Raw genomic sequence first — 22,158 nt, forward strand, 5'->3', positions numbered from 1 at the left:
AACCAAGAAGAATTTGAGATGGAAAGACACATGTCTCAAGAATGAACTAGCACATATGTGGTTTGAACTCGTCATAGTTCGGACAAAAGAATGATTCAAACATTTCGCCTAACACTTAAAACACAAAAATAACATTCAAATTCCTAAACAAAGTTTCAATATCACATTACACTGATTACAAACAACAACTAAATATATAAATACAAAAGCACTACTTAATTAAATATTATTATTATATTTTGCTAGTCAAACCTTAAACAATTTATATTTCATCAACAACTAAAAAATCCTAAACTTCAACAAAAACAAAATACGAAGAAGTGAACAATTACTTGTTGAGTTTTAGAAGGAATGTGAGAAGGAATAGTATATCTTTGACATCAATTTGAAGAAGATCAATGGTTGAATGAAGAATAGTGTTTTGTGCCTAGAGTTCAAGTATTTGAAGTTTCAAAACAAACAAAATAATGCATATTAGAAACTTCCTTCATGTTCTGGTGTGATACTATGACCTACCGAAACGTAACTTCTGATATACAACGAGCAGATGATAACTTTCGATGCTATTAAATCGTAACTCCTGATCGATATAAAAAGGGCAATTTAAAATTTTAGGAACCTGTGAAAAATTGAGAGGGCCTAAAGAGCAATTCTCATTCATGATGATATGCATGTACTGACTTAGACTTTTTAATTTTTTACAGAAAAGCATTTGTTTAGGAGTGAATAGGCAAAAACCTCCATAAAATTATAACTTTCGTCAAAAACCCCCTGACTTTTAAAAAACTTCAAAAACTCCCATGAAATTGTTAAACGTTAGTCAATTATCCTCCTCCGTTTGTTTTAACAGCCAAAATAAACGAAGGGGGTAATTGGCTAACGTTTGACAATTTCAAAGTTTTTTTTAAGTTTCTTAAAAATCAGGGTTTTTTTTGACGAAAGTTACAATTTCAGAGAGATTTTTGCCTATTCACTCATTTGTTTAGACCAATAAAGAGCGTTAAATTTTCCATCAGTTATACGGTGACGTTATTATTGCACACTATATTTGCAAATACCGAACTTGAACACCAAACCCGATAAACAAGTAACTCATTTTTCAATCTTAGCCATTGAATTATTTCATATTATATCAATGATGAAAAACACATTTTTGTATGATACACAAAAAGTTTCACCTGTGTATTCTAAATGCCACCCAATTATACCTTTACCCTTGCAAACACCCTAAACTTTTGAAATTACCTTGACTTTAACAAATAAAAAACAAATTCTTTTTCTCATATAAAAAAATTTCATCATCAAAACTGGCATCGATATTATTCATAATATAACTATTGTTTTTTAAAGATCTTGCATAAATATTCAAAAAAAAAAGTTTGACTTCTAAGGACCGATTTTGTCTGTCATTTTTTTTAAAGAAAAAAAAAAGTATGTACCGATTTTGTACTGAAGGTTTTGGTTCAAAGAAATTTTAATAACTTTTTGAGATAATGGAAGCAAATATATTCTTCCTTAAGTGTTTGTTTTCAATAGGAAAATATATGAAACTAAGCAAACCTTTCGTTTGATTCCATTTCTATAAACTATCTAAACACCAATATATGATCTTTGAAGTTAATATGCTTTTGGACCAAAAAAAAAAGGGCTTATATGTTTCATATCATGAAGAAAATGGAATTTGGTCTTGATAATTTGAGATGTGATTAAATCATATTGATGCCAAAAATGCCAACACTAACCACTGAGGAGTTGTTTTAACCAAAACAAATACAGCAAACATAACCACTCCATTCAGGTTCATTTTCCTTGACCAAATATTCTATCAACTCCACTTGTTTAAGAGTAATTACACCCCCTCCAATTTTATGTGTATCTATAAATAACTAACACAGCCAGAAATCTAATTCATCAACAAAGCCTCTCTCTCAAATCCTAACAAAAACCATCACTTCAATCCAAATTCTTGAGTGCAAAATGGACAATGTTTTCATACACAATCCTAACACATGGAAAACTACACTTTGCCTTTTCCTCCTAATCACAACTTTTTTGATTTCCAACTCTGCAAGAATCCTAGATGAATTTGACTCTCAACCACAAGCTATAGGCAATCTACCAGGACCTGGAGCTGCCATTCCTTCAGCCACAACCATACCACAGATAAGCCCTATTACCGCTTCGCCAAGTGCGATAACACCTGCAGCCACTGCCACCACCACTACCACACCGGTTTCTGGTGGAGATATCAATCCAGACCCTTTAGTCTCAGAAAATGAAGCACCAGTTGTGGACATCCCTCCAGTTGTGAGTCCTACCACAGATGAAACACCAGAAGAACTTCCACAACCAGAAGCTGAAGTGCCACTTCCACCGCCAGAAGCTGAGGTACCACTCCCAGCTGTTCCTAATGCAACGCCGGTTACAGCAAAGCCTATAGCAAAAGAGCCGTCGTTTTCTTTCTTCATGCATGATATCCTTGGTGGATCACATCCATCAGCAAGAGTGGTAGCAGGAATTGTAGCAAACAGTGATGTAACCGGCTTACCATTCTCCAAGCTCAACAACAATCTCTTCCCTATTACTGGAGGAATTCCATTAGTTAACCCTAAACTCAATGGCATTGTCACAAACAACAATCTCCCAAACCTTGTAGGTCTCAGTGCTGCTCAATCCTCGACTGTATTCAAAAACAGTGGCACAAGTAACACTGTTTCCGGAGGCAACAATCAACCTTTTGTTTCGGCGGGTAATCTTCCTGGTGGGTTTACAGTCCAGAAGCTTATGTTTGGTTCTGTGACAGTAATTGATGACCAGTTAACAGAAGAGCATGAGCTGGATTCTTCTGTGATAGGAAGAGCACAGGGGTTTTACTTGGCAAGCTCATTGGATGGTACTAGTAAGACCATTGTGCTTACTGTTTTGGTGCATGGGGCTGAGCATCATGATGGAGCTGATGACACTATAAGTCTGTTTGGGATTCATAGGACGGCGTCGCCAGAATCTGAGATAGCAGTGATTGGTGGGACTGGGAAGTATGAGAATGCTAGAGGATATGCTGCAATTGAGAACCTACTGAAGGAGGACCAACACACCACAGATGGGGCTGACACCATCTTGCATTTCAGTATCTACCTCACTGAGTAGTGGCTACTGTGATTGGTTTTCATACTTGAATTTGAAGTTTGATTTGGCTTTGCTGTCTAAAATTTAAAATTTGCACTCCTTAAGTTAATGTTCGATTAATGAAACAAGACTGATCATTCTGCTTCTTTTTTAATTTTGTTGTCATTTTTAGATAATGCCTATTTGCATTTTACATTCTGTTTTTTCCCTCATTGCTGCTACATGCTGTAAGAACATTCTGTTGTAATACAATATTGCACAATCAACATTCCTCATATATTGTTATCTAAATTTTGATTCGTAATCATTTAATTTTTCTTGGTAAAATCATAGCAATTATAACTAGCATCATGAAATAATAAAGAGAAGCAGATTTCAGAAAACAAATATAATCACAGGATTTATTCTCTGATATTAGAAGTAAAATTTAATATGAATCACAATCCGATTTCAGTATAATCAATGATTTTTCCATTTGAATTCTAAAATGAGGCTCTTACAAATTATATTTTAAAAAGCCTAAAAATTCTCTAATTGTTAAGCAAAGTAACTAAAAGAATACAACAAATTGACAAGGCATTTGTGCAAGTGTTTCCATTTCCACTCATAGATTTCTCAAGGATGTCATCTTCATTTATGCAATCTTGTAATACCCTGCAAGAAAAATATGTAAAGGAAAAGGTTAGCCCGAATCCAAAGCTTTTCTATCATGCTAGAATATAAAACCTCTAATTAACCAAGATGAACTCCAGGAGTATACGTCTTGGAGCTATTTTTATAAATGGACCACGATCTATAATCTTTCAGGCACACAAGTGCATACAACACTAACATTGAACAAGATCTTTCACGTCTAGATTTCACTAGTTAACTAGCAATAGTAATAATTGGTGTTAAATCAGACTATCAGTAGAAGATTTGGATTGGACCTCTACAGTTTAATTTCAACTGAAGCAATCTGATAAAAAAAATTATAATTCTATACAACAACAACCAAGAAAAAATGTCCTATGCAAAAAAAATTATAATTCTATATAAGGTTTGCTAGGATACACCCACTAGTTTTTACTAAGGTGTGTTTTAGCAAAGATATAACTAAAAAATTGTTAACTACACCTTAAGGTGAATATTGCTAAAACACTCCTAAAAAATAAGTGGGTGTATGTTAGCAACTCCTATAGGCATTTGCTAGAATACACCTACTTATTTTTTTAGAAGGTGTGTTTTAACAAATTATAACTAAAAAGTAGTTAAGTACACCTTAAGGTGTAGCTTACTAAAACACTCCCACATAAAAACTAGTGGGTGCGTTCTAGTAAATCCATATATATATATATATATATATATATATATATATATATATATATATATATATATAAGTAAGTAACCTTAATTTCTACCTATCATAAGTCTTGATTTGAAGGGGGAGCCTTGACACAACAGTAAAGTTGTTGTCATGCGACTGAAAGGTCACGGGTTCAAGTCCTCAAAACAACCTCTTGTATAAAAACAAGGTAAGACTGCATACAATACACCAAATGGTGGAGCCTTTCCCGGACCTTGCGTACGAAGGACCTTTGTGCACCGGGCTGCCCTTTATAAGTCTTGATCTCATCATTACACAACACACTTACCAGACTCCAATCTCAATAAACAAATTGAATGAGACAAAAATGATACTCCCTCTATTCCTTTTTAGTTATTGTTTTTAGAATTAGTTATACATACCAAGAAAAATTATAAATTATTACTTTTAATAGAATTATTGTTTCTATCTACTATACCATTAATTGTTTATTATCTCATTCTACATATTTTTCTCTCTACGCAAGGGTATTATTGATAAAACAATAATTAATATTGCATTGAACTTTGAAAATGATAAATAAATAGATATGTTATCCTCTGCAAGTGACAAGTAAAAAGGAACAAAGAGAGTATTGAATAGGTGTATTGATATAGAATGATACTATACATGTTGATATATAGGATGAAACTATACATGTGTTTTTTTTTTTATATGTTAACTCTAGTTCTAAGGGGAAAGGTAATTCGGAGTTCGACCGGGAGGTAGGTAAAGTCTGGCCAAGAACTATTCCACCCACGAATCGAACTCAGGTTCTCCTAAACAATTCGTTCTTGGTGGAACTCATTAGCCACTTGAACCCAATTGCTTGGTTAAATAAAACTATATATACATGCTAATATATGAGACAATATCCTACCCATCTGCGTTGTAAAGATAGAGACGTCCATCTCATTGGTTTTCTTAAAGTACAAGTCTTATACATCTGTCATAGGTGACCAAATCTCCGATTCGGTCCTTTTTTTTAGTATCCATCTACACTCGCTTACCTCGTGTGTCTTTGAGTCCACGTGTTTTGTCCATAATCTCTCTCCCAGTCTTGACAAATCAGCTTGATCACTAAAGTGTGTCTTTGACGGTTATCGTCGGTCTCAAAAGGGTTATCATTGTTACTCTCCTACTCTTCAATGGTACCTTACTTCGGTTGATGTTACATTTTTTGAGACTGTTCCACACTTTGAGTCAACCCATGTATCTCCTGATCCACTTCCGACTGTCATACCTACCCCACCTCCTATTGTCCCTCTTCAACCTATGGTGTTTGTCTCACCTGAGATCACTATAATTATCCCTTCCGCAGACCCTCCCATTTCATGACCTATTCGGACATGTCATTGTCATCAACCACCCAATATTGTGCATGTCCTGACACCTACTCCTGATGATGACGTTCCAAATTCCCTGCTGCCACCTTTCCAGATTCTATCGTAGATCTTTCCATTGCTATTCAAAAAGGTATACATCCTACTCAAAATCATTCTCCTTTTCACATTAAATTGTGTTATCATTGTCTTTCTCCTGTGCATTATACTTGCATGTCTTCTGTTTCTATACAAAAAAAAATCTCCAGGCAAATGCCTTATTCCACCCTGAGTGGAGGCAAGCAATCATTGATGGGATGTATGATCTCCAAAGCAGCGGTACCTAGGAACTGGTTCGTCTACCCGCCGAGAAGTCTTTAGTAAGTTGTCGTACTTTATAGAATGAAAGTTGCTCCTGGTTGTAAGATTGATTGATTTAAGGCTTATTTGGCAGTTAAGGGATTAACACGGATTTTTGGGTTGGATTATAGTGATACGTTTTCACATCTAGCCAATATGGCTTGTGTTGGACTCTTTCTCTCCCTTGCAACTATTCAACATTGACCTCTCCGTCAACTTGACATTAAGAATGCTTTTTTTACATGATGATTTTGAAGAGGAAGTGTATAATGTAGCAACCACATGCTCAGAAGGAGTAATCAACCATGGTTTGTCAGCTACACAAGACTCTTTGTGGTCCTAAACAATCTCTTCGAACTTGGTTTAGCAAATTCAGGTCAATAGTGCAACAGGTTGGTATCATTCGTAGTGAAGTCGACCATTATGTTTTTTTATTGTCGCTCAGCCCAATGATGCATTTAACTTATTTTTTATGTAGATGATATTGTCATAATTGGTAGTGATCAACAAGGGATACTCCGGTTAAACAACAACTTTCTAATCAATTTAAAATGACCTTGATAAACTTTGTTACCTTTTGGGTATTGAGGTAACCCAATCCAATGATGGTCTTCTAATATGAAGAAAGAAATATGTTATAGATATTCTTGAAGAAACATGTCTATTTAATGTCAAACAGTTGATACTCTTATAAATCCAAATGTCAAAATTCTACCTAATATGGGGGAACCTCTATCAGATTAAAGGAGATATAGAAGATTGGCTAAACAAATTGAACTATATATCGGTCACTCGTCCAAACATTACCTTTGCAGTTAGTATGGTGAGTCAGTTCTTAAATTCTTCTAGCCAAGAACGCATGAATGTTGTAATCCAAAGTGTAAAATACATCAAAGGTGCTCTGGGAAAATGTATCATTTATGAAGATAGAGGACATACTCAAATAGTAGGTTACTCAAAATTTGATCGGGCAGGCTCAGGCTCACCCATGGATAAGCAATCAAATTTTGGATATTGTGTACTTGTGGAGGAAGTTTGACATCTTCGAAGGGAAAGAAACAAAATGTTTTTCCAAGATCCAGTTAGAATACAAAGCCAAGGGATTGGTAACATGTGAGCTCATTTGGTTGAAATAGTTACATATAGCTTCAATTTGAAGAGGCAAGACCAACGGCACTAATTTGTGATAACCAAGCCGCATTGCATGTTTACCTCAAATCCAATTTTTCACTAGAGGATTGGTAACATGTGAGCTCATTTGGTAGAAATAGTTACATATAGCTTCAATTTGAAGAGGCAAGACCAACGACACTAATTTGTGATAACCAAGCCGCATTGCATGTTTACCTCAAATCCAATTTTTCACTAGAGGACCAAGCATAATGAGATATATTGTCATTTTGTCCGAGAGAAAATTTAATCAGGTGACATCGTTACAAGCTTTGTCAATACCAATGACTAATTGGAAGATATTTTACAAATTCCCTATGTGAACCAGATTGATAAGTTTGTCAACTAACCTTTTATATCTCCCAATATCAAATGGAACACTACCTTTCACCCGAACTCTTGCATTTGGTTTCATAGGGGTTTGCTTGTCTACGCATACTTATCTCAGTTTCCTCCAAGAGGTCTATAATGTACTTTCTCTAAGAGACCGCAATTCCTTTCTTTGAGTGAGCAAACACCATGCGAAGAAAGTATTTGAGTGTACCTCATTACTTGATCTCAAATTCTTACGAAAGCTTTTCTTCAATCTTTCCATCTCAACTATGTCATCTCCTGTAAGAATGTCACCCACATATACAATTAGTATTGCAAATTTATCCCCATTGAAAATTCTTGCAAATATTATATGGTCTAGTTGTCCCTGAATATACCCTGGAGGTAACTTTAGACTTGATAACAATTTCATGTTGGATGAGATATGACATGAACATATGTTTATAAGTGAGGACAATCCTCACTTTACAAGTTAGCTTTGTAAGGTTGAATTAGGCTCAATCCAAATTCCAAGATAGTAGCAGAGCTTATCCAAAATTTGTTGGGCCACCTACTATTAGGTCACACTGGTCAAACCGCTCGGATCACGCTCTGGATGTTCAGTCATAGGCGTAAGAGGGTGCGATAAGAGTCTCGTATTGCATGAACATATGTTTATAAATAGGGACGATCCTCATCTTACAAGCCAATTTTGTAGCATTGAATTAGGCTCAACCCAAATTTTATATTGGTATCAGAGCCTATACAAGATATTTGAGCCACCTGCTTTTAGGACACAACTATCGGATCACTCAGGTTACGCTCCAGATTTCGAGCTGTAGGCGTGAGAATCTCAAATTGGATGAGATATGGCTTGAATATATGTTTTTAAGTGGAGTGAATCTTTCACCTTACATGCGGATTTTATAGGGTTGAGACAGGCAAAACCAAAATTCTAAGATCATATAGGAACTTTTGTAATTAGCACACATTTGAACCAAACTTGTCTTGAAGCAAGGAAGACTATCCATGCATGTATACTTAATCATTGCCAAGGATAGGAAGACAAAGAGCCCGTTAGTTACTGTTTATTTTATTTTGTGAAAAAATCTCTATTTAAAAATAAAATAAAATTTTGAAGTTTTCATTTGTTTGCTACAAATTTTAAAAAAATTGAATCTAATAAAAAAATTAAAAACTGCTTCAAATGAAAAGATGGTTTGAATAGCATCTTCAAAAAATTATTTTTTCATAATTCAAGAAAAAAATTATGATGGTAAACAAACACAACAACTTCTACTTTTTTTAAAAATCTCTAAGAGTTGGTTTGTTACAAATTTTTCGTGAAAAAAAAAAAAAAAAAACTCTTCTAAAAAAATCATCACTTTTATAAGTTTTCATCGGTTTGCTACAGATTTTTAAAAATGAGAAATTGAAAGAAAAAATATATATAAAAACTAGTTCAAAGGAGAAGTTGATTTTAGTAGCTTGGCAAGAAAATCATTTTTTATAACTGATTTTTTAAAAAGTGATTTTTATTCTTGATAAACAAGCACAAAACTGTGTCTTTTTTTTTAATCTCTAAATTATTGAGTATCAAAATCACTTTTTATAATCCATCACAATCAGACCCTCAAACTGTGTTTTCTTTAGCAACAAGAACAAAGGTCTTTGAGTAGTTGATGTCATTTGTTCGAGTAAACCTTTAAGCAACCGAGCGGCCTTCTACTTTTCCACTATATTATCGGAGTTATATATTATAGAGAAGATCCATATACAGGCCACAATATTCTTTTCCAATTTTATTCTTCTCAAGACCTCGCATCTCCTAAGAACAACTAAATTCTACTTTTGAACTTTTAGAGCCTCTTGAACATTTTTCAGAATTTCTACAGCTGATGACTGAGAGGTAAATTCAGCCAATAAAGAAGAAAAATTTGAGTACAAAGGATTTAGTACAAGACCCGATACCTTTTCTAAGCGCTATAAGAACATCTATGTCAAAAGACTATCAATGACTCCAAAGACCGGAAGAGGACTTACCTGTGTCAGCACGATGAGTTGGCAGGGCTGGAGAATGAATTCTCGTTTTTTATGACTCCTTCTTTCAAAGACTTTTCCCTTTCGAGTATGATCACTGTTGTTAAACTTGCATTGTGTCACTTTAAATAAGTCATTTCCGTGGGATCAAGAACTTGTTCTTCATGGTTTTGATTTAAAACTGTCGCCCCAGATTTTGTGGGAACCACATTCACAATCGGATTGGATTTCAATGGACTCTTGGACATTTTCTTTTGGTATACCATTATAGGCCTCAGAGTCTTGTGACAGTAATATGTCACTTGAAGAAATAATATTTTCAAAAGCATTTTATTCTCCATGACGAGACCAGTGCATGATGAACTTAGGGTCAACCCATCCGGGAAAAAGGTTGACAGGCCCGAGCAAAAGCATCTCTATGACTTGTGTTTACAGTCTACTGTTTTATTGGTTTGAAGCTTCTAGATGTGGACTTGAGAATGACGGACATTGCCTCCAATAGTATAGGCTCTCTTTCTAGGAGTTCTCTTCAATTTCTCTAGCATCACTGAGCTGCCTTTCCAACCACTTGTTTGGTGGAGCTTAATTTTGTTTGGTTTTCTATTGATTTTTCTATGTAAGGGGGGATGGGGGGTGGGTGGTAATGCATTATTTTCTTGTAACAAGCTTAAAGCTTGGTAAACTTTAATGTGAGGAAGAGTATTAGAATATATGAAATATCTTAGAATGTGATATTGTGTTACAGTATTTTCTAGGATAAGTTTCTGATAGTATTTTAGATATCTCCTAAGAGAAGTTTCTATATTACTTATTTTTAATCATGATTTGTTTCCTAAGTTACCTATTTATTTAAAATACGGATTAGTATTTTATATCACTTTTATATCAAGTTAGTATTTCTCAGTTCATCTAAAATAAAACCCCCATAACATCAATATCTAGCCTAGAGGATAGCATGGCATGCAATTTATCAAATAAAAGGCATTAAGAATGACATCAACTTTAAATTTTAAAGGTGTATAAGCATTGATCAACAAAGCCCAAGTTGAATCAACCATGATAGAAGTTGAACATGTAGTTCATAGATTATTGGGAGAACTTAAAGAGCACTTTGTGGTTGATCTTTGATTTATGAATTCCCAATTATTACAATGAGCACTGATCCTATTTATAGATTGCTAGAACTCCAACTAACCTATAAACTAACTCCAAGAGGTTAGTTACAGGGCTCTGCTAAGCTACTGCTATCCCACAGAGTAAGTAATATGCAACTGTAACTAACACTAATTAGTTACAGTTTGTTACACAGAAGTGTAGCTACTCTAGGTGTAGTCTACCATACATACAGTATACTCTAATAAACCAAATGACGATATTTAGTTAGAATCATCATTCTATTGTGGTATGTGGGGACATCTAGACTAATGTAACCTGCCATAAGAAACCATGAAGAAGTTTAATGGAGAGCTTCAAAGAAATTTTTAGCATTTTCACTTCAAGGGTTGAATTCTTTTTCCAATTTTGGTCTCTCTATCTTTGAGCAAACGATTGGAAGACACCAAATAATTCAAAACAGTCTCTCACTAAGGTTATCTAAGTAAGCCTTGAGGATAAATACAAATATATAAGTGACAATACTTGTGTCATAAGATAGAAAGCACGTGACTAGGACCCCAAACATTATAATGAACAATGTCCAGAAAAGTAACTCTACTATTGACACCAGTGTAGTAGGTATCCTACAAAACATATGATACATATCGTGATACAATACGAAAACACCTTCACCAGCACGTATCTTACTCTGTAGCCCAAAACATCTTGTATCCTACAAAACATATGAACAATGTCCAGAAAAGTAACTCTACTATTGACACCAGTGTAGTAGGTATCCTATAAAACATATGATACATATCGTGATACAATACGAAAACACCTTCACCGGCACGTATCTTACTCTGTAGCCCAAAACATCTTGTATCGTGGGATACATACGATATGAAAACACCCTTCACCGTATGTATCTTACTTTGCATCCCAAAACACCTTGTATCGCCTCCGTATCGGCTGTATCGTAATACTCCTCTGTATCGTGCGATACTGTTCGGTTTTAGATTTTTTTAAGGTTTTTTACTGTTCCTCCTATTTTTCTGTTTATTGGTTATTAAGGGGATTCAGTTGTTACCTTTCCTATAACTTGTATTGTTTCCAATACCCCACGATTTAGTACTTTCTTATAACCTTTTAGACTTAGGTAACTTGTAACCTATCCAATACCCCACATCTCAATGATTTATTTCTCTGTTTACAACTTCCCAGTACCCACTTTGTTTCTATACATCTCGATTTCTCTATCTCTCTGTTTTTTGCTATCTTTCTCTGGTCCTCTGCTCTGTTACCCTGTTCCATTCTATTGTTCTTAAAGTATTCAGTGATAGGGCAAACAAAAAAAAGACGAGAGACCGTGATATCACATGAGATCATTGTTGTGTTGTTGAACCTAATTGATTTTGATTGAATTAAGGACGCTTTATGTTATTTATTTTTGTTTATTGAGTTTTGAAGTATCTTAAAGTTTATATGTACATATGATATTTGAAGTATTTTGGAGTTTATATATGAAAGTTCAAGTCATACGCTGCACGATTCAAAAAAGTGATCGAACGATACATGATCGTATCCTGATTTGACTACCATGATTGACACTACAGGAAAAAGAGACTCTTCATGTGTACCAAGTAAACATGACTTGCACTCTAAGGACTTCAAATGTTCAAATGAAAAATCAACTACTTCTACTTAACTAAACTTGGTTGACCAAGCAGACAGTGAATGATATCAAGAAACCTAATGATTCATATGTTCCAATCGCTTGTTCAGTACTTGGGTCTTGAATAAAGAAAGAGACAAAATTATAGGTTATGGATCAATTGAGAGAACATGTAAGTTAAGGAGTAGTCAGGTACAAATAAGACTAAACTGAGAGACACTGATGGTGGGGTGAACCTTGACCAATATTAAAAAAAATGTAATATGGTGAGGTGTTTTGGGAGATGTCATATTAGAGATGTGAGAGGGATAACATGCTATATAATTAGAGGCACCAGAGTCTAAAATCAAATCAAATATCTCACATATGTGGGGTAAGATAGGAAAGCAAATAGATTTACAAGTATCAACAACAATGAATGAAGAGTAAGTTTGTGCCATAAAAGCAGCTATGTACTCAATTTACATATACATATTGATATTCATGAGAAAACTTTTCCAAAGGGAAATTGAGAAACTACTAAGCTGTCTAAGAAAATTATGTCAAGGATAACAAAGAAAGAATAAGTAATAATTATAATTACAATCTACAAAACATGCAGACATGATAATTTCTAAAATCATATAAATAAAATAGTAAGAAAAAATTGTAAAAAATACATCAAATCATTTATCTTAACTCATTTTGTAAAGCCAAAAATTTCATCTAATGATAGAAATAGGCCAAACCACTTTTAGGGGTACATGACCTAGTCTGCATCAAATTAGATCAGACCAAATTTATTGATTAAATCAGCCAGGCCAAAGCTTTTTTAAAAGTCTATTTAACCGAAAAGCTTAGACTACAAGCTACGTAAAAAATCTTTATTAGAATTTGGGTTGGGCCAAACACAACCTTACAAAACCTGGTTGGTAAGGTGAGGTCTGCCCCCACTTATAAACTTATATTCAAGCTTTATATCCAACGTAGGACTCCTAACACATTTTATTTTATTTTTATCCAATGTAGGACTCCTAACACGTTTTATTATTTTATGGTATCGATAATATGAATATAACTTAAGAGTATATGGTAGAACATAAATAAACTAAACTACCCTTAGCCCAATTATAACAAAAGCCTCATAACATATTATCTAGCATCTCCCCTCAAACTCACAATGCATTACCATGAACAACGAGAGTTTGCCAAACAAGAAAACATACTCAATAATAGATAGATAATATAAAACCAAAACGTAAGCAATCAAACCAAACCAACTAACATCATAACCAACTAAGAGATAAGCAGCAGCCAGAGAAAAACCAATAGAGATAGGAGCAACCAAACAGAAGAACCAATAAAGAGAGAAGTAGCAGCCAAAGAGAGGAACCAAATCGAATCAAATCAGCAAAGATATGAACCAAACCAATCTAAATCAAACCAACAGAGAGAACAAAAGCAAAAAAGAAATCCAATATCAGAAGTACAACAAGTTATGCCCAACCCAAATTTTAAAATAGTATCAGATCTTATCCAATATCTATTGGACCACCTGCTACCAGGTTTCCTCTATTGGGCTACTTGGGTTTGCTCCACATGTTCAGTCTTGGACATGAGACAGTCCTCGCTCTACAAGCCAATTTTGTAAGGTCGAGTTAGGCCAACCTAAATTTAAGGCTTTGTTTGGGAGTTTGAAGGGAGGGGAATGGAGGGTTTTGGGGGGTCGAAAATATGGGGGAAAATGGAGAAATCTTTCAAATATTTTGAAAGATTAGTTTTTTAGACTAATAAATTAATGTTTATGATTACTATATTTTTAATTTTAAGATCATTATAACAACATAGGTTAAATTTGAAGAATTCATATAAACCCTCCAAACCCCCCCTCCAATACAATTTTTGAGTTCCCCCAAATGAGGAAAGTTTTGTATTATAAAGAAAAATTAACCCCCCAAAGCCCTCCCCTCCCATTTTCTTCTACTTCCACTTGCTCATTCCTTTTTTCCAAATCCCTCCCCTCACTTCCCCTCTAAACTCACAAACAAAGCCTAAGAGTCTATAATGCCTAACAAGCAGGCAACTCATTTTAGTGAATGAAGATATGTTTTGGCTATTACTGTTGTATAAGATTTTGTATCTTTCGATAAATCATATGTTTATTAACACTTTCAATATATTATAAACCCAAATAGTTTCACCTATAACAACATACCTTCAAGTGGACTAACAAGTCAGACCAAGTCTTCTAAAGTGGCCTTAAAGAAACGTAAGGCAGATAACAAAACTAGACTTGGACTTCAGACTTTCCTGTTGGACAGGATTCATTTAAGAAAAACCTTCTTCGGCTCAGTTTATTCATGTCTGTCTCTAACCAAGAAAAACTAAAATCCTAAATATCTCAAGATTTTGTATCTTACGATAAATCATATGGTTATTAACACTTTCAATATATTATACTCCCTCCGTTTCAAAATGAGTGTCGCTTTAGTAAAAAAAAAATTGTTTAAAAACGAATGTCACTTTCAGTTTCCAATGCAATAATAACTTTTCTTTTTAATTGTACCCTCCAATTAATACTCTGCACACTACTTCCAAAGTATTACATTTAAAACTAACCAATGGTTAATAAGGATAATTTGGTAAAATAACCATTCTCTTTCTTTTAATCATTGCATTTCTTAATATGTGTGTAAACACCTAAAACGACACTCATTTTGAAACGGAGAGAGTATGTAACATCCCAGACTGCTTTAAGCATTGCCGACTGACCCTACAAACCAACACAAGTCTTTTCAACTTGTTTTGTCCTCACTCGCAAGCAAACTTCCCGATAGGTCACCCATCCAAAGACTACGATAAGTCAAGCACGCTTAACTGTGGAGTTTTTATGGAATAGGCTACCAAAAAGAAGATGCATCTTGTTGATATAGGTAGTACCAAACAATTCTTATAATCCTTCCTTCAACCATGTAGTATCATACCTACACGGCCTCAGGATCCCTCTCATTCCAATGTGATTCAGCTTGTCTAGAAGTTGTCGGGAGCCGCTCATTGTCATGCCTTGTGCACCGGCGACCACTCCCTGCCCTCGTCAGCCTTGGGTGTTACATGCCCACCAGCTTCCACTTGGTTCGTCCCCGAATCACATCGTACTATCCCCGAACCACACCATACTGGAAGAGGTCGGCTCTAATACCATTTTGTAACCTCTCAGACGACTTTAAGCATTGCCGACTGACCCTACAAACCAACACGAGTCTTTTCAGCGTGTTTTGTCCTCACTCGCACACTTACCGAAAAATACCTGGTAGATCACCCATCCAAAGAGGCAAAGACTACTCCACAGTTAAGCGTGTCTGGGATGTTACATTATAAACCCAAAATAGTTTCACCTATAACAACATATCTTTAAGTGGACTAACAAGTCAGACCAAGTCGTCTAAAGTGGCCTTAAAGAAACGTATGGCAGACAACAAAATTAGACTTGGACTTCAAACTTTCCTGTTGGAGAGGATTCATTTAAGAAAAACCTTCTTCGGCTCAGTTTATACATGTCTGTCTCTAACCAAGAAAAACTAAAATCCTAAATATCTCAAGATAATTCATTTTAATGCAATTATTGTACCCCATTACACCAAGAGACTGTTTGTATAAAATTGAAAAACTGATTTTTACATAATATAACCAAGTGATTATTTGTTGAGATTTTATCTGAATTTAAAACCAATTTGCAATTGTTTACAATCATAAAAATTACTTATTTAACATTAATTATCATCTATCACACTCATTGCAAATAGATTATTTCTCATACGCTACTAAAATTGCTTTTCATTACCATTAAGATAGTTCTTCATATTATGATTATTTTCAAAAACTGAAATAAACAAATCCTCACAAAATCATAAAAATAAAAAATAGAAATTGATCAAGACAGGCCAAACTTACCTTAAACTAATCTGGCTAATTTCCAAAACCTAACCTAAACTAAAGCAATGGCCATATATCTAAATAGTCTGATATGGTTAAACCTTACCACGGAGTAACTGACAACACTTTTAATGGACTAACAAATATACAATTTTATGATATTAAAACATAACTGCAACACAAAAAACAAATGTTATTATATCATTTTACTTTTTCTTTTTTTATATCATATTACTCATATAAACTAAATTGACAAAATAACAAAACATTTAGGGATCGTTTGGTTCAACTGAGGGAAGGGAATGGGAGGGGAAAGGAAGAGGGGCGAGATTTTAAAATATTGTGTTTGGTTCGATGAGAGGAGGGAAGGTATTTTAATGAAGGGGGATTGTAAGTTATATTCCCCACCCTTATAATATTTACGATTATATTAAATAAAAGGGTACTTAAGTCCATATTTTAAACAAATATTATCTCCCCTCACTTTCCCCCACTTTTGGAGAGGACCTAAAATTGGCTCAGGAGATTTGCTCCACTCCCTTCCCCTCCAAAAATTAAACCAAACTAAAATTTAAACTAAGCCCTCCCCTGCTCTCCCCTCTAACCAAACATACCCTTAAAATAACCAAAAGCCCTACTTTTTAACTAAATAAACATTCATGAGTTTAATAATTATGCTTTGATAGTGTTGACATTTATTTCAGATGTCTAATCATAATCCACCATTGTGTAATATCATAGTATTACTTTTTGAAATATATTTATATTGTGAAAAAATGTTTAAAAATGACTGGACATAAAATTGTTTACACTATCATTGCATAATTTTTAAACTCAGGAAATCTTGATGTCTCAATAAACAAATGAAATCAACACCTAAAGCTTTTATCATAAAAAGGTAAAATTAACCAAATAGATCAAACGATTCTATAATATCATCATAAATTAAATTTAAAAAACAAGCCCCAATTTTTTTTATTTGTCTTATCCAAAAACACACAAGTCTCACATGGACTAGAGATATAACCTAAATAAAACTACTAAAGCTTAGACAATACTCACATCACAGGTCAGTTTTGTGGAGTTGAGTAAACTTTAAACCTAAGATGGTATGAGAGTTTGTACTAGATCCGTTATTGGACCACCCATATTATCCACTTCTCTGGCCTAATAGCCTTTGGCTTCGGAGGTATATAGAAAAAATTCAAATTTCATATTGACCAAAGATAATACCTAAACAGGATTTATAAAGTTTAGGAAATTTTCAACTTACAAGCCGGTTTTACAAAATTGAGTAAGCCCAAAACCAGATACATTGACCTTCAATGGATTCATAGTATTGGATTCATTAATGACGCAGGAGGCAATTTGACACAATCAGCAATTACAATTCACATTCTCAATTTCTGCACATTTAATGTAACTTCAACTGTACCTATTCAATGGCAAGTTACAATATCCGCAAGTTGGTTGAGGTTAAACAGAAGCCTTAATTGTGATAATGAATTAATTTCATATGAAATCATTTGTAAAAAAAAAATGCTGTCTTTCCAATTACCATAACCAGAATACTGAGGAAACCACCTTGAGCCAACATAAACAGCTCAGTTGGGGTTATGGATTAATGGGGAGAATCAGATGACTTATGTACTACACTGTACTTTCGGAAAATGGCAGAATTCATGACAGAAGTTGTTGGACAAACGGTCTATCTTCAAGAATCCATGGCATAATTTAGGATTAAAAATCTGCAAAACAAAAGAAAAACAATGAAAAGTGGAGAGGTATGACGGAATAACGACTAGCAAAAGTAGATAACTTCTGAATTTGAAATCAAAATATTGACAAGAAATGACAGCAAAACAAAGATGTGGACACGTGGAGTGGTGCAGAACCAATTTAATCACCACGTTTGCAGACATATATGATGTTGACTCAAAGCAGAAAAGAGACCTCGGAGAAATACACGCCACAGGAAAAAGACATGACCTGCTACATCAGACTAAGGACATGAGAAACAGGACAGCTTAAGGTTCCAGGGGACCATTGGCATAAGCATTGAAAACAAAGTCTTGCAAGTAACATGCATAAGCATTGCCAAGTTACTCAAAATAAAAGCTAATATGGTTCAGCAAGTTCATATAGACCAGTTGTATCTAGCCATCACTTAGAATTTGGGTTTTAGGATTCAACCCGCAAAGCTAGCACAAGAGGTACAGACTGTCAAGCAATCTAAGGACTACTTTGGTCGTATTGATGTATTTGTAGTCGATTAATGATCTCAACCCACCCCTTCACATCTACAGCTAAACATCCAGAGCATGGACAAATATGGGTCACTCAAAAACAACGCCCCTCATGTCTAGAGTCGGACATCTATAACATGCACAATAAAGGTGGCCTAATAACAAATCTAGAATAGGCTCCACTACTATCTTAGCATGTGGACTTTAGGCCAAACTCAACCATTCATATCTATATGATCGATAAGAATCTTAACATAACCAGTTTAGAATCACAGTCAAATTATGACTCTGCTAGCGTTGCCAATAAACAATCAAATCCATGTTAAAAACCATGTTTTTGGGAATTATTATGTTCATGTCAGATCTTTTTTAATAATTTAGGAGACAGCATATCCTCATTAGAAGAAAGAATTAACCAAAAAGAATCTCCAAAGCCAAAAGGAAAACCTCACAAGAAATCATAACCAAGGGATCGATATCAAACAACAGAAAGAAAAATAAAAATAAAAAAGTATAAAGTTTTGTACAGAGTATTAGTACAAAAAACAAACCACACTAAAAACTCAACTACCACTCAAAACAACAATAATCAGTGTTGAAATGGGGGCCTAACTCATCATCACAAAACCGGCTTGTGAGGTGAGGAGTGCCTCCTCTTTGTAAACTCTCATCAAGAGTCTCATCTATCCGATTTGGGACTTGGGTTTTTCCCAATACACCCCCCTCACGCCCAGCACTCTTTGGGCTTGGTGCGTGAATAGGTAGGTGACCCTTGAATTCGACAAGCTCTGATACCATGTTGAAATTGGGGCCTAACTCATCATCACAAAACCGGCTTGTGAGGTGAGGAGTGCCTCCTCTTTGTAAACTCTCATCAAGAATCTCATCTATCCGATGTGGGACTTGGGTTTTTCCCAATAATCAGCAAGCCTCCTCAAAGTTTGACTAAGCACAAAAGTGAACCATAAGCCTAAGAAAGTTCCTCTCCAAAGACCCCAAAACAGAGGTCATCTCCAAATTTTACAATAGTAAATATTGGTCCCTTTGCATCATTGCTTAAATTGTAGATTGACAACCCCCCACCTTACAATCCACGTCAATTAAAGCGATTTTTGAAGTTCAATATTCGACAAAGATGTCAGACAGGCAAGATAAATGTTGCTTACCTCATTCTCCTTTCCAATCTACTAATTCACTTCGTGGTGCATATCGGGTACCCGCTCGCTCTTCTGCCTCAGTATCATTTACTACACCTCGACATTTTGGGAAGCCACAGTAACAAGAAAGCCGCTCATCTATTGAGAAAAATCTATCACAAGAATTAAAGAAAGTCAGCACACTATTAAATTACGGAGAATTATAATATATTTGGAAATTTTAATGCTACACACACAATCAAAACCAACATAAAACAAAGTTTTGTATGGTTCTTGTGAATGTATCTTATTCAAAGAAGAAAGAAACCTATAATCATATGTGAGCTCTTCCCATTGTTTAATGTCCCTCTTGGCAAATATTATAATATGCTCATCGCCGTTAACACTAATGACTCTTGAATAGCAATTTGGCTGCATAAGAACAAAAAAAAAGATATAAATAAGCAATTGATTATTTTCTTCAGCAATGAAAAAAAGGCTGTAAAGATTCTTCACCAAATAAATAAGTTGAATTGCACTATTTCCAAACTGAAGTCAATGGAGAATGTAGGTTTAACAACAGGATTAGGTGCAATATATTTTGGCACTTGTGTATGGTCACAGCTCTGTGGGTACTAATCAAATTGTTCAACACAAAATGCAATACATCGAAGGTTATTTAAAAATGTCTAGAAGCTAGAAATCTGCTAATATGCCATGACAAGGCTAAAGTTTTCTCAAGAATGCATATCCCCAAAATTATAAGCTAGAAACCTTCAACGCTCCAGTTCTAAAATAGTTAGCTAAAAATTGCAACTTTGAAAAAAAAATCAAGTGAATCCCATGCATCAAATTAAGAATGCAGATTGAAATGGCAATTTTTAACAAGTAGGAAATGGATTAATAGGAAAATGAGAAAAAGGGGGAAAGGACCCACTGCGCAGGAATGATTAATTAAATGAGCAATGCTTCCTGCTCTAGTGGCATCAATGACTCGTTCATCATCAATTCGAAACATATACGTTCCAGCACCCTGCATAAGGGAAAGAGACACAAGTCACTAATCCTGCACAAGCATATACTTAACATTCCAGAAGGTATAATAGTCGTAACATCTCTGTTTCATGTTGAGAATCAAAGGTTCCAAAACAGTTCAACATATTGACACATCATTTCCAAAGAAATAAGATGTCTCTTTGATGTCACTTTTTATACTAGTACATTTGATATTAGGGTAGTTGGTTAGGTAGAAGGGATATTGTTTATAAATAGCAGAAGTAAGAATAGAAGAGGGAACTATGTACATTTGATAGAATTTTGTGAAGGAGAAATCCTTTGTTAGAAGAGGAAACCCTTGGAGGAGAGACTTCTCTCCTATTCTTACTCTTTCAATAAAAAAACATGTTATTTCTTTTCATCAATTTTCAAATTCTTTTCTTAAGTTTCTAACATTTGATGATTCAAAAAAAAAAAACTTACCACCAAAGAATTGTATATAAAACGCTCTCTCCGGTCAGCTATAGGAGGTCTAACAAGTTCACCGGTGTATTCGATCACCTGAATAAAACTAAATCAATAAGCACATCCTTTAAAAGTGAAATGTTATAATAAAAGGAGACTCATTCAAATGGAAATATTTGTCTTTACCATGTCTCCACCTTTATATGGATGCTTTGCAAAGATACCAAATCCATGAATTCTTGATTTCCCTAAAATTTATAAGACAAAATCAAATATTTGTTTTAAGACGGGATCACTCCATGGCTAAATCTTAAATTATAATACCCCTCCATGCCAGTTAAAGTCAAAATTCCACTAAGAAAGAAAATATCCCTTTTCCCCACTACTTTCAAAAATATTAGAAACAATTTTTCTTACCAAACGCCAACTGTTTCCGAAAGGTTTCGCTCATGTACTTGTATTTCTCGGCAACAGTAAGTATGCTGTCTGCAGCATCAACCATAGAGGTTCTCAGCCTTTGTTCACTACAAAAGAATTTTGAGCAGACGCCTCTACCAGAAGGCTCTGAGTCGTTCAACAATCCATGTTGGCAGTATCCACCAACTAAGTAAGGTTGATTCTCCACAAATAAACGTTTCAGCGATGAAGCTGCAAGTGCTTCAGGTTCTTTTCGGCCTCTCCTACCAAAGTAATCGTATGGTTCTGCCCAAAAAGAATAAAGACATACCTCGTTAATCAAACTCATCTTTAATTATTTGAGTTGAACAATTTATTATAAAGGAGGAAGAAAGACCAAAACAAATAGAACGAAGAACTAAAATACAGAATTAAGAACACCCAGTAAATATTTGGTTCAAAAAATGCATCCTAAAAAGCAAAAACTCTCATAAAGAAAAGGTGACTGTTCTTATTTACCCAGCATCCAATATTCCAATTCACCTTCCATCCCCCAAGCAAT

General features: G+C 34.6%; 2 protein-coding genes across 5 annotated transcripts in view; one reads left to right on the plus strand and one right to left on the minus strand.

The window, feature by feature from the left end:
* The first annotated feature begins 1,901 nt into the window (after positions 1 to 1,901).
* Positions 1,902 to 3,388, plus strand: LOC11437786 (dirigent protein 24). The gene has a single exon (XM_003621606.4). It carries the CDS (start codon positions 1,978 to 1,980, stop codon positions 3,145 to 3,147), a length of 1,170 nt encoding a protein of 389 aa, XP_003621654.1. The 5' UTR covers positions 1,902 to 1,977; the 3' UTR covers positions 3,148 to 3,388.
* Positions 3,389 to 3,513: 125 nt separating this feature from the next.
* The window catches only part of LOC25497690 (histone-lysine N-methyltransferase ATX2), a 28,170-nt gene continuing 9,525 nt past the window's right edge, over positions 3,514 to 22,158 (minus strand). Inside the window, exons 19-26 of one of the 4 annotated variants that reach the window (XR_005643130.1) lie at positions 21,618 to 21,902; positions 21,387 to 21,448; positions 21,219 to 21,296; positions 20,677 to 20,772; positions 20,068 to 20,171; positions 19,770 to 19,912; positions 17,916 to 18,105; positions 3,514 to 3,780 (exon numbers count right to left, since the gene is read on the minus strand). Coding sequence is in view for 2 of the 4 variants with exons in the window: in XM_024771213.2 (XP_024626981.1) it covers positions 19,771 to 19,912; positions 20,068 to 20,171; positions 20,677 to 20,772; positions 21,219 to 21,296; positions 21,387 to 21,448; positions 21,618 to 21,902 (767 nt within the window). In the remaining 2 variants the exon portion in view is untranslated. Of the gene's footprint in view, positions 3,781 to 17,671; positions 18,106 to 19,769; positions 19,913 to 20,067; positions 20,172 to 20,676; positions 20,773 to 21,218; positions 21,297 to 21,386; positions 21,449 to 21,617; positions 21,903 to 22,158 lie in introns of those variants that run through there. The other 3 variants (XR_005643129.1, XM_024771213.2, XM_039828075.1) reach the window with 3 other exon arrangements.

This window comes from Medicago truncatula, chromosome 7 (assembly GCF_003473485.1).
Source record: "Medicago truncatula cultivar Jemalong A17 chromosome 7, MtrunA17r5.0-ANR, whole genome shotgun sequence".
NCBI classification, from domain to species: Eukaryota; Viridiplantae; Streptophyta; class Magnoliopsida; order Fabales; family Fabaceae; genus Medicago; species Medicago truncatula.